The following is a 15903-nucleotide window of genomic DNA, read 5'->3' as shown; positions in this document are numbered from 1 at the left end:
CCTCATGGGATACACTTCATGTTCAGTTCATCTCACTTTCACCCTTTCCTGCCAATTCTTATACAAACCAGAGAATATTTAAATGTTGGGAATTGGGGCAGAGAGATCTCTTATATCTGTGACAAGGATTTAAGAATGGAGATTGTGCATGTGCTCCCTTTTTCTTCAGGCAGAAAATCAGTAGTACGTTCACAAACATTAGTTTGATTCATTTTTGCTGGCATTTCTAACTAAAAGATTTCCAGTTAAAATGATTCCCAGAGTAGCTATAGTTTAGATTACTAATATCAGCAAGAGCCTGAATCAACTGAAACCAGAGTTGAAGGGATCAGGATTGAGCCAGAGTATCATATATGCCCTTCCATTGGGCCAGTTCTTCCTACTTCAACTCCTCTCTCCACCGCCCCCCCATCATGTTATGTCTGCACTGTTAATTGTAATTAACGCTAAATAGGATTCCTTCTTAACCCAGAACTGTAACCAGAGTTTGAAGTTGAATAATGTGAGTTCAGAAACAACTAAATGTGGTTAAAATTGTGGAAGTTGGAGTGCATGATTCCACATTCTGTTCCTGATCCCTTAAGGATTGGGCCAGGTTAAATCTGCACCAACTGAATGTTTTGGTGGAATTGGTTCAGACATCTTTTTCCAGATGAGCAATACGCAACATTTATCTTTCTATGATGGCAACTAATTTGTCTTGCGCAATAATGATCATGTTATTGGATAACCTTTAGCTTGAAAAGGCATCTCTCCCTGTTTGATGGAATGGGGAGCTGCATGTAACTAGGTTTTAAACACAAGTCCTCTTCTGTATTTACATTTGAAAATAAAAGCTGGTTTTTAATGTGAGGAAAACTGCTGGAATTTTGAAAGTGACTTTCTTATAGATAGGAACGTAAGCAAAGCAGTCACTGTCTGTTTTGGGGGGCATGATTAAAGACAGCTCTGTGCCTTGAAGCTACTCTTATGTGTAGGAATTCTATCTACTATTTTTTCTTTTCATTCTTACAGTCTTTTTTTGCATTTACAAATGAAGAGAAGCTTCCTGAAAATGGCTGGCTGGTTTACAATCCCATGGTTGAATACAGGAGACAGGTAAGTTTTTTTTCTTTATGGTTTGTTTTGCATTTCTTTACCTCAACATCTGCAAAGCTGTTTTTCCACATGAATTTTAATCATGCTGGCCTTTTTCTTTATTCTGTGGGGTTGAATTCGGTTAAATGGGCAGACAAATAGGATTCTGGAAACTTTTTATTAAATTATAAGATGTTCAGAGCAGAGCTAGTAAAAAAGATTCGGACAGCTGTGATATGGCACCAACGTTGGCATGCTGTGTTGAATCTAGAAAAAGTAAAAGAGAGAGATTTAAATTCTAAATTCACTGTATGAATGTGTGTGTGTTTTCTCCTAATCTTGGAATTTTTAAAAAACGTGAGTTAGAAGGCAAAGATGTTACTGATTTTTAATTATTATGCACCCTAATTTTTTGTTCCTTTTATTTCCCAAGATTAAAAAAAAAAAGCATATGGAATTAGTGCATATTTTAGTGGCCTCTTCTTTACACACTATTTCAAGCGGCACTCTTAAGTTTAAAAAGAGAAAATGCCAAAAAGAAAAATAGGTTTGGCTAAGATGCACCCAACATATCTCAGCATAGTCCCAAATCCTCATTTCATACTGTATTGTTAGAAATACAAACATATATATTTAAAAGTTGAATACATGTTAATACAAATCATAACAACTCTCTTGGATTTTTTCCCCCTGTAATTTTTCTGATGGGATAGGGAGTATCCAGACTCAAGCAAGCGTCTGTATGGTCCGAGGTTAGAGGCCCAGATCTTAAGAAAAGGTAAAAAAAATATTCAGACACTCACACAAATCCCAGTCTGTGTGCGTGTGCAGATGGGGAGCTATTCATCCCTTCTCAATGAAGGTGGGCTTTGGGAGTAGAGATTGCTCCTCCAGCATCCTGTTAGGTCAGCAGACGTCTTGACTGAGAAATTAATTATCTAATTTGAACATGGAAGCTGTCTTCAACTTCATTGGCCCTTTAACACATGTAATAGATATTTGGGAGTAGAAGCCTAAAAGAAGGTTGTAGTGTGAGCCTTTCTTTCAGCTGTTTTCAGTTGTCAGTTTGGTACCATCTCAGGCAAGGGTTAAACTTTAAAGGGTGATTTCTGTTGAAAAGAACACATGTTCATGCCTTGCTCTTTTTTTATGACAGAATACCAAGCACTTAAATTTTTCATGCACAATTCTTTTATAAAATTTCAGAGACAACAAGGGTCTGATGTTGCCATCCTGGTTCTCTATATCTTAAAGTTTATAAAAACAGCTAGGAACCTATCAGCAGCATCCCATCTCATGTGAATATTCTTTGCATCTACTGTTCTAGATCCTCATTTTTGTAGATATCCATGGTAGATTGGTAGGTTATTGCCACCCTGTGGGCATAATAGCACACAAATTATGTTCCTTTTCACTTATTTTTTTAAACAGATAAAGAAAGTGGCCCATGAATATTATCTCTTTTCTCTTTAAGCATCTGCCTAATGAACAGTGGAGGATAACATTTCTCAATGAGCATTATGCGCTATGTGACACATATCCATCCCTCTTGGTGGTGCCATATAATGCCACAGATGAGGATCTCAGGAAAGTTTCTGCTTTTAGATCCCGATGTAGAATTCCTGTAAGTGGTTTAATCTGTCAATTGTGTTTTGTAGCTGAGAACTACTAAGCGAATGAATGTTTGAAAACATGCACCGTATTTGTGTGTTTCACAATAGGAAGAGAGCTATCATAAAATGCATCAAAGTTGTTAACTATTCTTTCTATCTTGCTTTTCCACTTGAATGACTTTAGCATTTTTCAGAGAGATTATGCTGTATAACTGACTAAAGAACTAATTGCAGAAGTGGATAATACCTTAAGAGTTGTCATCTAGTCTGTTCTTCAGTACACTAGCAAGAATTATTCTTGAGCTAAATTAAAGGCCTATAGAATTTGAAAATGGTAAACTAAACACTTCTCTTGAACTGCAATTGAACACATGTCTAATTTTTATCTTGCTGAAACATTAGTGTGAATATTTCTCATCTCACTGTCTGAGGAAAATTCTCCCCTCTGCATGTCTGTTGCCTTCTGGGTATGAGTAAAGGCCACCAGCTTAGAACTGCTTTGTTGTTGGATGCATTTTAAGAACTACTAACAAAACATCCTCCTTCTCAACGATAGTGCCCTTTCCAGTGTTACATTATTGCCAACAGCATGTGCTTTCCTTCCTTAGGAAGGGTGCCCGTGATCAGTTCCACCCATACATTTGCTTTTCAGCGTTACATGAGTGCTGTGAGGTGAACCCATGGGAAGAGAGCTTTCTGTGGTGCCCCTATAATATTGAGAAGTGTGCCTGCCTATAATCTCAAGCTTGCTTCAAGAACTAAACTCCTGCAAATGGAAAAACTGTTTTCTTCACTTTTTTCTGCAATTAGGCTCTAACTGTGTTTATGTGCCACATGATTAGGTGTTGTCCTGGATCCATCCAGAGAGCCAAGCTGTCATCACTCGCTCTAGCCAGCCTCTTGTTGGTATGAGTGGCAAAAGAAACAAAGACGATGAAAAGTACTTGGAGCTAATAAGGGAAACCAATGGCCAGCTATCAAAATTGACTATCTATGATGCAAGGCCCAGCGTCAATGCTGTAGCCAATAAGGTAAGTGGACATCTTCACGGTATCCCTAATAGAAGTTAAGACCCTTTTGTTTGTAATGGTAATTAGACATTAGAAATGGCTGCCACTTCAGAATGCCCTCTGGATTTGTCATCTGGAAATGACATTTTATTCTGCACATTATCATTTTGTGTCAGCCACAGAATCTGCTTCGAGGAAGCCTTGTGGTAGGAATGCACGTTTCTCCTAATAAGATCTAAATTGCGTAGTCGGGATGGGATGGCATCTGTAGATTTTGTTTATTTTAAACCATGCTTCCTTGTTTGTATTAACACTGAACTCTAAGTGGGTAGGCCCAAATCCCAACAAAGCTAGAAGAAAACCACACAGAAATAATCGGCTAGTTTAACACCCCCCCTGCCCCAAATACTTGCTTAAAAAAAGACTTATCTTGCAAGCTTCAAAAGGCAAACAAGTTTTGGTTCCCTGATGGGTAGGAATTGGTGCAGAACTTTGCCAGCAGATCTTAATGGAGAGGTGGTTTCATAGGAGGAATGTTAAACACACAGATACATGCACTTGGGGGTGTGGGTGGGTGTTCTTTTTCATGTGAAAGATATTTTAGAATATCCAAAACTGTCTGGTAACTTTTTCCTTAGTCTAAGAAGCACCAAGTAAGACTGACTTTTAAACTTTGGAAACAGTGGAAAAAATTTACTGCTGTAAGTCCTTAAATGGGGAAAACTGCAGAATTTAGAAGTTGTTTATGAGAAGTCTAGTGGCTGCATTCCTTCTCTCCTGCACTCAGGCTACTCCCTTTGCTTTGTTGTTTCTCAATCTACACCCCAGGATTAGTCAGCCCCTCCCACGGCTAAAATTAACTGTCTCTTATTCTACAGACAGGGCCTAGATAGGCTTCTGTGGCATACTACTCTACATAGTGCTGATATAAAGAAGTACTAGCTTTTCCTTATAGTTAAAAGAACTTGGCTTAATTTTACTCTGGTTTGGCAAATGTGATGACTCTAAATGCTTTGGAAAGTTTGCATCACTCCTCAGGGGTGTGTACTTTTTGTCTTTTATTCTCCAGTACCAGCCAATGCCATGGAGCATACTTAGCAGCTATATTACTTAGGAAGCTCATGAAAACTGTTTTCTTTGTCGTGCTGTTTAGTTACTTTTAAGTGTGCTTGGCAAAATCATCATCATGGGATGCCAAAGCGTCAACTAGAAAGATTTTATTAGGAGAAACTAGCCTTTAAAACAGAATTAGATGGCCATGGGGTTGTGATTAAAACAATATTTATTGGACAAATGCTTATAATGGTGAAAATTAGCAAATTTGGTCTGTGTTGCATAATACCTACTTCATGTAAACCTACTATTCTCGTGATGGAAAGAAACTCCTTTCGAGTCATGTTCTCTTACAGAAATTATTGATAGCTTGCTTTGTGTACTGATTGATCTAATGTATTCACTAAATAGATATTGCTGCTCATTGGAAAGCATTTTAATCTATTCTGATATATCTGAACTCAAATTATTATTATTTGCTTAAAATATATGTAACCACTCTTACCTTTTAAAAACGTTCTTATTATGTGTTCCTTGGAAAAAAATGATGGTATCATAGAGGCTAAGCACACACTTCCTCTTTTGACTCCCAGGCAACTGGAGGAGGGTATGAAAGTGATGATGCCTATCCCAATGCTGAGCTGATTTTTCTAGATATTCATAATATTCATGTCATGCGGGAATCCTTGAAAAAACTGAAGGACATTGTTTACCCACATGTAGAAGAATCTCACTGGCTATCTAGTCTGGAATCAACCCACTGGCTTGAACATATCAAGGTATGGATGATAGACAAAGAGTGTTTTGTTCATGTAATCCAGCATGTAAGTGTTCCCACTTACAGTTTTATCTCAGCACACACATACAAAAATCTCAGTTTCGTTTCTTCCTTTTTGCCAGCTTGTTTTAACAGGTGCCATTCAAGTAGCAGACAAAGTGTCCTCTGGAAAGAGTTCAGTTTTGGTTCACTGCAGTGATGGTTGGGACCGCACAGCACAACTAACATCTCTAGCTATGTTGATGTTGGACAGCTACTATCGAACAATTGTGGGATTTGAAGTCTTGGTGCAAAAGGAATGGATAAGCTTTGGACACAAGTTTGCTTCGGTGAGAACAAATAAGAACCAAGCTGAAACGTCTACATCATGAGCAGCTCTTTTGTCTGTCTCAGTTCCCCCATCTGTAATATGTGGGTGAGAATACTAGCTTACCAGAAAGAACTATTGTATGAACTTTTGACAGAGTGCATGTGAATCGCCGTGAACATTCAAAAGAGCTAAGCATTGTTGAACCGGTTTGCATGTAACATCAAGCCAAACCATAGTTTACTGCCAATGTGTGAGTTCCTGGAGAGGAGATTGGCTGTTTTGCTTCTCCTCCTTTTGCTACTGTGAGCTAAGACATAGTTTAGCTTATTGTGTTGTCTGAACCTGGGCTTGTGGTTTGCTCCAAATAAACTATGAGCTATAACCAAGACTACTTCTTGGGTTTACAGCTCTTGGTTCGTCTGGAGCAAGACAAATTATGAGCCCAGGTTTGGATCACACACTAAACCAAACCATGGCATTACTCACAGCAATATAGCAGTAGGACGACTCGGGGAGGAGCACAGCAGCCACAGTTTCCTCTGGGAACTCCAGGGCTTGGCTTAGTGCTTCATGTGAACTTGCTTGTTCTAGCCACTACAGATAATGGACTGATTCTAGCCTAAATTAGTTGTAATTGAGATCATACGAAAATTTAGTCATGATTTGACATGTCCCATTTAGTTTGAATGGGACTTAAGTGCAGCCAACTTAAGCTGCAGTCCTTATCCCACTTACTTGAGAGTAAGCTTTGTTGAATTAAATAATGCTAAGTTTTGAGTAGATACAGTTAGGATTGCACTGTTAGTCTGGATCCAACTTCTGTAGCACCACCAATGTAGTTCAAGCTTTATTACCAATTAAAATGGTTTTGATTGGTATCCATTTTGCTGAATTAAATACAGCACAAAGGAAAATCAGGGAAAAGGAGTGGAAAAGACAAAGGATAAAATATGTCTAATCGAGGGTGACTACAATAAGTTCAGAGTTGTGCCTTGTGAAGAAGGGCAGAGCAGCATCCATGACAAGCTGTTTCCAGACATGTCTATTTAAGTTGTTATGGTTTGAAGTTAAGACATCAAAGTAATTATAAAATAGATGTATTAAAATGACAAAGCATGTAGAATTCAAGGACCTCCTCTGGAAGAAAGAGACTCAAAAGTATGTCAGTCTGTTATGCTGGACTAGTTGAGACAATAGCTGAAGGGTGTGTTCAGGCTCATCACGTGAAGCACACACACACACACTTCCCATCTCCACCGTTCCTGCAGGCTGAATATCTGCTTTGTGGTATGTGCATGTAAAACCCTCTGTCTGTCCTGGGGTAGGGGAGAATCCAGAAAATGACTGTGGGATTTAGGGGTTTATGCATGTATGTCATAATGCACTCATTCTGTTTCCCTATGAACATATGGGTTTGGTAAGGACCAATCATTCATGTCTATTGAATGAGTGGGCCTTCAGGAATTGTCCAAGGTATTGTCTAATGTATGGTTAAGAAATATGAACTAGAAAATTTCCAGTTCAAATTTCTTATCTACCATGAACTCACCCTGTGACTTAGGCAAGTGCCCCCCTTTTCTCCGCCTATACAGTCTCTCAGAAATTGTCTTAGAGATATTCAGACAGTCTTAATCGTGCCCACCAACCATCTGCAACATGTGGATAATACCAATCTACCTTATGGGGTGGCTTTAAGCATTACTGAGATACATGTATTGTGTGTTGATTGCTCTGAGCCACTGATATTGTGTGTTGCACAGTATTATGCAGAAAGGTAATCTTCGGTGACAGTATAGAGTACAATTTTAAGGCATGTGTTTTATGCTCTTTTGCATTTTCTGTGTCTGTTTAATTGTGAGTTTTATTCAGTAGCCTGTGCTTAAATTTTTTTGTAGACTGACACTTGACTGGATATGCTAACGTTGCTTTGACACTTGAAAATATCAGTTCAATTGCAGACTCACAGCTTATATTAATGTGTCTCTTTCTCTGGGAATGTTTTGATAGTAACATTTTATAGATCTTTTTGAAGTAGTATTTTTCTGGGTACAATATGGACCAGAAAGTCATTAGCTCATTGACTCTTACTGTTAAATTTTGCTATTCTTGCCATACGTTCCAAGCTTCTTCTTGTTGTTATGTGCCTTCAAGTCGATTACGACTTATGGCGACCCTATGAATCAGTGACCTCCAAGAGCATCTGTCATGAACCACGCTGTTCAGATCTTGTAAGTTCAGGTCTGTGGCTTCCTTTATGGAATCAATCCATCTCTTGTTTGGCCTTCCTCTTTTTCTACTCCCTTCTGTTTTTCCCAGCATTATCGCCTTTTCTAGTGAATCATATCTTCTCATGATGTGTCCAAAGTATGATAACCTCAGTTTCATCATTTTAGCTTCTAGTGATAGTTCTGGTTTATTTTGTTCTAACACCCAATTATTTGTCTTTTTCGCAGTCCATGGTATCAGCAAAGCTCTCCTCCAACACCACATTTCAAATGAGTTGATTTTTCTCTTATCAGCTTTTTTCACTGTCCAACTTTCACATCCATACATAGAGATTGGAAATACCATGATCTGAATGATCCTGACTTTAGTGTTCAGTGATACATCTGAGGACCTTTTCTAGTTCTCTCACAGCTGCCCTCCCCAGTCCTAGCCTTCTTCTAATTTCTTGACTATTGTCTCCATTTTGGTTAATGACTGTGCCGAGGTATTGATAATCCTTGACATGTTCAATGTCCTCATTGTCAACTTAAAAGTTACATAAATCTTCTGCTGTTGTTACTTTAGTCTTTTTGATGTTCAGCTGTAGTCCTGCTTTTGTGCTTTCCTCTTGAACTTTCATCAGCATTCGTTTCAAATCATTACTGGTTTCTGCTAGTAGTATGGTATCATCTGCATATCTTAAATTATTGATATTTCTCCCTCCAATTTTCACACCTCCTTCATCTTGTTCCAATCCCGCTTTCTGTATGATAATCACAGTGGGGAGGAGAGCCTGGCTGGGAGTCCATAGTCTGTGAGTTCAAATCCCCGCTCGTGTCTCCTGGGTGTCAAGGGCCAGCTAAAGATCACCCCCACAGTGAGCAGCTCAGGAGTTATGTGCCCTGCCATCTGTGTAGCCGTGGGCAAGCGGCATACTCCCAAAGAGCCCAGTTGCCCCCCAGCTGTCAGTTGCGAACCAGGAAGGGGCTGGCTTGTGCAGCTGTGGCAAGCTGAGCAGGCCCTAGCCAGCTGGGGAGGACTAGCCTCGGAGGGAGGCAATGGTAAACCCCCTCTGAATACCACTTCTTATGAAATCCCTATTCATATGGTAGCCATAAGTCGGAAACGGCTTGAAGGCAGTCCATTTCCATTTTCCATAGATTAAACAAATAGGGTGATAAAATACATCCCTGTCCACACCCTTTCCTATTGGGAACCAGTTGGTTTCTCCATATTCTGTCCTTACAGTAGCCTCTTGTCCAGAGTATAGGTTGTGCATCAGGACAATCAGATGCTGTGGCACCCCCATTTCTTTTAAAGCATTCCATAGATTTCAATAATCTACACAGTCAAAGGCTTTGCTGTAATCTATAAAGCACAGGGTGATTTTCTTCTGAAATTCCTTGGTCCATTCCATTATCCAATATATGTTTCCAAACGTTAAAGTATGAAAACAATAAAATGTATTGTAAATTAGTAGAAAAATTAAAACGATATTTGCTAGAGTTGGACTGTTTCATTAACATTGTTGATTTAACACTGATCTAAAGGATGGTGTTTTGTGTCTAGCAATCAAGTACATAAACATGATTTATATGTATTTATTTCCCATTAGGCCATTAACACAAACTTGGACTGTCAAACCTAACTGTACATGAGCAGATTTTCTCAGACCAAAGAGACATGGCTTTTAAATCTTTGCCTTAAGCAAAACCACATTGTTGTACAGGAGTATAACTCTGAAAATTTGGCAGCTAACCGCTGCTTCAATAATAAACTTATGTGCCCTTTGAAAACAGCTCCAAGTCCATTTTAAAAACCTCTGTTTGTGCCATCTAGTTTCAAGTTGTTTAGGAAACAGGGCTGCCTTTGAATAAATATCGCTTTAGCAGTACATTGCTCAAATTTTAGAAAGTGGAAAATGATTGGAGGTTGTAATGTGGGTGTGTCTAGAAGAATTGTAGATGATACATTTCTTGTGGTTCATATTAATGCTCCCATTGTGATCTATAAATTGGTAATGCTTGTGAAATGCATATTCCTAAATATAATAGTATCACAGTTTTCTATATAAAGATTTTTTTGGGGTACTAAACCGGGAGAAAAATCTGCAAATAGAGGGCACAATCCTAGCAAAATTAAGCCAAGCTTTTTAACTCTCTTCTGAAATCAGTGGACTAAGCCCATAGAGTTTAACTGGTAATTCAAGCCAACCAAAGTGACACACCTATAAAATCCTATTAATCATCCTTGTAACAAAAGCATTTCACCAAAAATAAATAACACATTAACAAAAATAAATAACACAAAAATAAATCACATTTGACTTGGAAAAGACAGAGGACTTCATCCTGGACTGTTCATTCTCATTTAAATTCATTAAGGAAAATCCAACATTGAGTAAATCTTACATTTGTCATCATACCATCTTTCAGTCTCTGTGAAAAGCATATAAACTGATAATAGAGATTTCCAAGACAGTTAACTGACTCAAATGGGGTTTGTGTGATTTTGATTTCAGAGAATTGGTCATGGAGAGAAAAATCATGCTGATGCTGACAGGTCACCCATCTTCCTCCAGTTCATTGACTGTGTGTGGCAGATGTCTAAACAAGTAAGTTGTGTTCTCAGAAGATACTGTACTGAGATATAATCCTGTTTGCTTCAGTCTCGTTATACTTCGTAAATTGTTTGAGAGTTGTCATCTAAGTAATTTGCTACTTGTGCAGTCTTAAGGTGGCTAGGACAACTTAAGATGTTTTCCATCAAAAAGGATAGAGAGATTTGCATTTGTTGCAACTTAGTTTCTTCCATGTTATAAATAGGGCTGTGAAATTTATAGTATGATTGTATGTTTACTTACAACTAAATCTTGCAGTGTTCAGTCTGATGGCGTATAATTCCTGGTATGTATGTATGGGAGTCTTGCAGTTGCATTCATTATACCACTAAATTTCTCCAAACTATTCATGGTGATCTAGCATGATGAAGAAAAAAAGAGTGCTGACTTCCGGGAAGGGTGACTTAGCCTGTGCCTGCTTTTGAGACGGGCTCCTGCCTCAAAAGAAGCTTATTCAGATATATCAGTCAGATTTTTTTTTTTTTTTGACTGATTAAACTTCTCCCGGGTAGGGAGAAACGAAGAGATTAACCTCAAAGCCTATTTTTGTTGGGACGACCAGATCTCATTAATTTATGGGACGAGGTCCAGCCGACGAAGGTGGGACGGATTTTCAACAACAAGCTCTATCTGATAAAGCGAACGTTCATCTTATCTTCTAAGAGAGAACGCACTAACAGGCAAGCACCCTTCTTTCTATATTTTTCTTTTACTTGACTTAAATTGTTGCTGTTTAAAAGAGATTTGCCAGATTGATCGGTTTTTGACATCTCACTGGGGAGCCATAACTTCTCTCTGCTACTCACTAATTAATAGCTTATCTCTGTTTTTGTTGCAAAAAGCTGTCCTGGATTTGCATTCTAAAGATATACACAGAAGAGGGATTTCTATTCCAGATTTTTATTTTGAAGAATATTATATTGTCTGAGACTACTCTCTTTTTGGTCTATTTTATTTTGACGAATCTGTTTCCTGACGACCGCCATTAATTGTTTCGATCCTGGGAACTGCATTTTGTTTACTTAAGCATGGAGAGATAAGGCTGTCTGCTCTGTTTATACTGTGATGTCACCAAGTTTGGAGTATTAACCCAATTGTTGCTGAAATAAGAAGTGGTTTTCCTATATTTTTCTTTTAAAATGGCAATTAAGAAAGTGGCTGAGAATCTGGAAATAACTATGTTTCAGAAAATAATGGATGAGATTGAGATAACGAAACAAAACCTGCGACAGGGTTGTAAGGAGCTGAAAATTGAATTGAGTAAAATGAAGCAGGAGATTAAAGATATAGGGGTCCCTGTGAGAGAGGTGACCCTGGAGATTGGAACAAACGTGGAACAGGAAAAAGATTTGGAGTCTATGGACTTTAGAAACAAAATCTATTGTTTGGAGACACAGGAGATTAAAGACATAGGGGTCCTTGTGAGAGAGGAGACCCTGGAGACTGGAACAGGGGTCCCTGTGAGAGAGGAGACCCTGGAGACTGGAACAGGGGTCCCTGTGAGAGAGGAGATCCCGGAGATTGGAACAAACGTGGAACAGGAACAAGATTTGGAGTCTATGGACTTTAGAAATAAAATCTATTGTTTGGAACTCAATGTTATCTCTGAAGAAATTAATGAAGATTCTAGAGATAAAGTTATCAATGGCATGGATAATCTTCTGGACTGGAATGATGTGATGGAGCCCAATATAGAGAAAATCTATGGAATTAACTGCAGCCATGTGACAATGGAAAAACTTTCAAGAGATGACCCAGTGTATTTTGAAAAAAAGAACAGAGATATGATTTTACAGCAGTATTTCAGCAACCTATTCAGAATGGATGGCAAGAAAATATTTGGGATAGAGGTAATTCCCATCAGACTCTTACTATATGACTATGGCTTTGACAGCAAGATTATTATGGAATACTGATAATGGAAGATTGGATACTGAAATTACTGGACTTAACAAGACTACTGAAGATGGAAGATGGAAAATGGAACTAATAGGGATAATAGAACAATGGCTACTGAAATTACTGAACCTAACAGATTCTGATGTGATGGATTAATTGAAATGTTTATTTTGACTATGGTTATGACAATAAGATTATCATAATTAGTAATGAGATGGATTAATCGATATGCTTATCTGGAAAAAAAAATTGATAGATATATTTCTTAAAGAATTGAAACCTCTCTTTGACTTTTTGTGGAAAGAATAAAGTAATGTTTATGAGATTTGATGATTAAGTAAGATAACTACTGGAGGAAAGTGATTTTATAATATGACTTAAGAGACAGGATTGTTATATATTATAGACTTATAACTGATTTGATCTTTGACAAATGGGAAGTCAATATTTTACTCTTTATTTTTTATTTTTGTTTTTTTTTTCTTTTTTTCTTTTTGTTTAACTATTTTTGATTTTGTTTTTTGTCTTTGAATGTTTTATGATTTCGTCTTGTATGTTTTATGAAAATCTGAATAAAAATTATTGAAAAAAAAAAAAAGAAAAAGAAAAAAAGAGTGCTAAGTATTTTGTAAAATTAGTTAATTAACATCTATTAGTTCCTTTGCAGTTATTTTCCTTCTGATGTGGGCTACCTTAGGGACTGTAAGAAACCTTAGAAATTAGCTGGGGGGAGGTTGAACAGTCCTGTCTGAGTTCTTGCTGTCTTGAACTTGGACAACAAATAGAGAAGAAATTACACTTTTTAGCAGTTACATTAAATTGCTGGATGAGACTTGGGCTCGGGTGTCGTCAGTGTTTTGATGAACCCACCCCTGTCTAATTCTGGGGATGCACTAGACATTCTGAATCATTGAAGGGGGGGATTTGTAATCAATGAGGATGAACAAACTTAACCCAGGAAAGATTAAAATACTGTTGGTTAGGGATTCTGATTATCTTGATGGAGATGTTCAGCCTGCTTTGAATGGGGATACTCCTGAATCCGTCTCTTCTTATGCATGTGCAGGTGGTAGGGATGCCTAGGAGTGCCTGCTAATAGTTCCATCTGGTTTGCCAGCTGCCTACTTTCTTGAAAAGAGGAACTAGGGAGAGATATCCCTTGTTCCAGGCCTGCCCAACACCGGAAGATAGCTGGGGGATGCTCTGACCTTCGGCTGCTGCTGTGCAATGCCAGGTCCGTAGCGCAAAAAACATCGCTCATCCATGACATGATATTGGATGAGGGCGCGGACCTGGCATGTATTATGGAAACCTGGCTGGATGAGGTCGCGGCTCCCATACTTGAGGCCATGTGTCCAGCTGGGTTCCTATATGTGCAGCAGCCGAGGGTCGGAGGACGGGGAGGGGGAGTGGCAGTCATCTATCAGAGGTCCTTGGTTCTCACCAGACCTCCTCTCCATGAGACCAGGGTTACGGACTGCATGTACTGGAGGCTGGGCCCAAAGGGCAGCTTAGGGATTCTGATTGTGTACTGTCCACCCCGCTGCACAGCAGACTCCCTGGCCAAGGTGCTGGAGGTGGTCTCAGATGTGCGGGTGCAATCCCCAAACTTGCTGGTGTTGGGGGATTTCAACGTACATGCTGAGGCCACCCTCACAGGGGCACCTCGGGATTTCATGGAAACCATGGCTTCCTGGAAGCATCACTTTATTTCCATGGGGCCCACCCATGTAGCTGGGCATGCACTTTACCTTGTATTTGCATCCAGAGAGGAGGGGAGTGATCTGAAAGTGGGGGCTTTATTTCTTACCCCCTTGTCATGGACAGATCACTATTTGGTGAGAGTAGACCTTTCGATACCACACACCCTCCACGGGGGCAAAGGACCCATTAGCATGGTCCACCCCAGGCATTTGATGGATCCTGATGGATCCCTGAACGCGCTTGGGGATTTTATGGAACCTGCAGACGGGCACTCGGTCAAATCCCTGGTGGAGGAGTGGAATGAGGCAATCACTGGGGCATTAGACCGGGTGGCTCTAAAACGCCCTCTCCCCCTGAATAGAACTCAGACCTGCGAATTCTGAGATGGGAGATGAGACGGCTAGAACGCTGGTGGTGGAAAACTCGCTCTGATGACGATTGGACACGGGTTAGAGCGACTGCAGCGGCCTACCACGTGGCAATGAGGGCAGCAAAGAAGGATTTCTACGCTGCCTCTATTGCATCCGAAGAGTGCTGTCCCAGGAGACTGTTCCAAGTGGTCTGAAGCCTGGTCGATCCAGTTGCTTCGGAACTGATGGGACATTCCAAGACCTCCTGTGATGAATTTGCAAAACACTTTGCGGATAAAATCGATCATCTAAAGACTGCGATTCCGCACGCTGTGGATACAGTGAGTGAGCCAGAGGCGGCCAATGGTTTTCCGGTAGTGTGAGATCGGTTCCAGCTTCTCCCTTCCAAGGAAGTGGACAAGGTGCTTTCAACCTTAAGGCCAACCATCTGCCTACTCGACCCTTGTCCATCGTGGCTCATTATGAACAGACTGGGCGAGGGGATCAAGGCGGTGGTAAACGCATCCTTGGAAGAGGGCGTGATGCTATCAGCTCTCAAGGAGGCAGTAATAAAACCAATCTTAAGCCGTCCTTGGATTTGAATAACTTTCGCCCAGTCTCAAATTTACCATTCTTGGGCAAGGTGGTGGAGCGGGTGGTGGCGAAGCAGTTGCAAGCGCGCTTGGAGGAAGTGGATTATCTGGATCCATTTCAGTCTGGCTTCAGGCCTGGACATGGGATTGAAACAGCCTTGGTCACCTTGGTGGATGATATAAGGAGAGCGTTGGATGGGGTGAATGCACCTTCCTCGTCCTCCTGGATCTCTCAGCAGCTTTTGGTACCGTTGACCACAGTATCCTTTTGGATCGCCTGGAGGGGTTAGGCGTAGGGGTCACTGTACTGCAGTGGTTCCGTTCCTTCCTCTCTGATAGGCACCAAAGAGTAGCATTGGGGGATGAGGTTTCGGATCCTTGGCCTCTCACTTGTGGGGTGCCGCAGGGTTCCATCCTCTCCCTGATGCTATTCAACATCTATATAAAGCCGCTGGGGACTATCATCAGGAGATTTGGGCTGCAGTGTCACCAATATGCGGATGACACGCAGCTCTATCATTTAAATCTTCACCAGGGTCGGCTGTAGAAACCCTGTCCAAGTGCCTGGAGTCGGTGAGCGGCTGAATGGGAAGGAATAAGGTGAAACTGAACCCTGACAAAACTGAGGTACTGTTCGTGGGAGACAAGGGAAGGTTAGGGGATCTCGACCTGGTGCTTAATGGGGTATGAT

General features: G+C 40.1%; 1 protein-coding gene across 2 annotated transcripts in view; it reads left to right on the top strand.

Annotated features, from left to right (window-relative positions):
• The window catches only part of MTM1 (myotubularin 1), a 45049-nt gene that overhangs the window by 21627 nt on the left and 7519 nt on the right, over positions 1-15903 (top strand). For both annotated transcript variants that reach the window (XM_061598463.1, XM_061598462.1), the window contains exons 7-12: positions 1015-1098; positions 2552-2701; positions 3533-3721; positions 5347-5532; positions 5654-5860; positions 10568-10660. In XM_061598463.1, the coding sequence (XP_061454447.1) occupies positions 1015-1098; positions 2552-2701; positions 3533-3721; positions 5347-5532; positions 5654-5860; positions 10568-10660 (909 nt within the window). The remainder of the gene's footprint in view (positions 1-1014; positions 1099-2551; positions 2702-3532; positions 3722-5346; positions 5533-5653; positions 5861-10567; positions 10661-15903) is intronic.

Source organism: Rhineura floridana, chromosome 16, assembly GCF_030035675.1.
Source record: "Rhineura floridana isolate rRhiFlo1 chromosome 16, rRhiFlo1.hap2, whole genome shotgun sequence".
Classification (NCBI taxonomy): domain Eukaryota; kingdom Metazoa; phylum Chordata; class Lepidosauria; order Squamata; family Rhineuridae; genus Rhineura; species Rhineura floridana.
The sequence above is the reverse complement of the archived record's forward strand: the minus strand, read 5'-3'. Positions and strand labels throughout refer to the sequence as shown.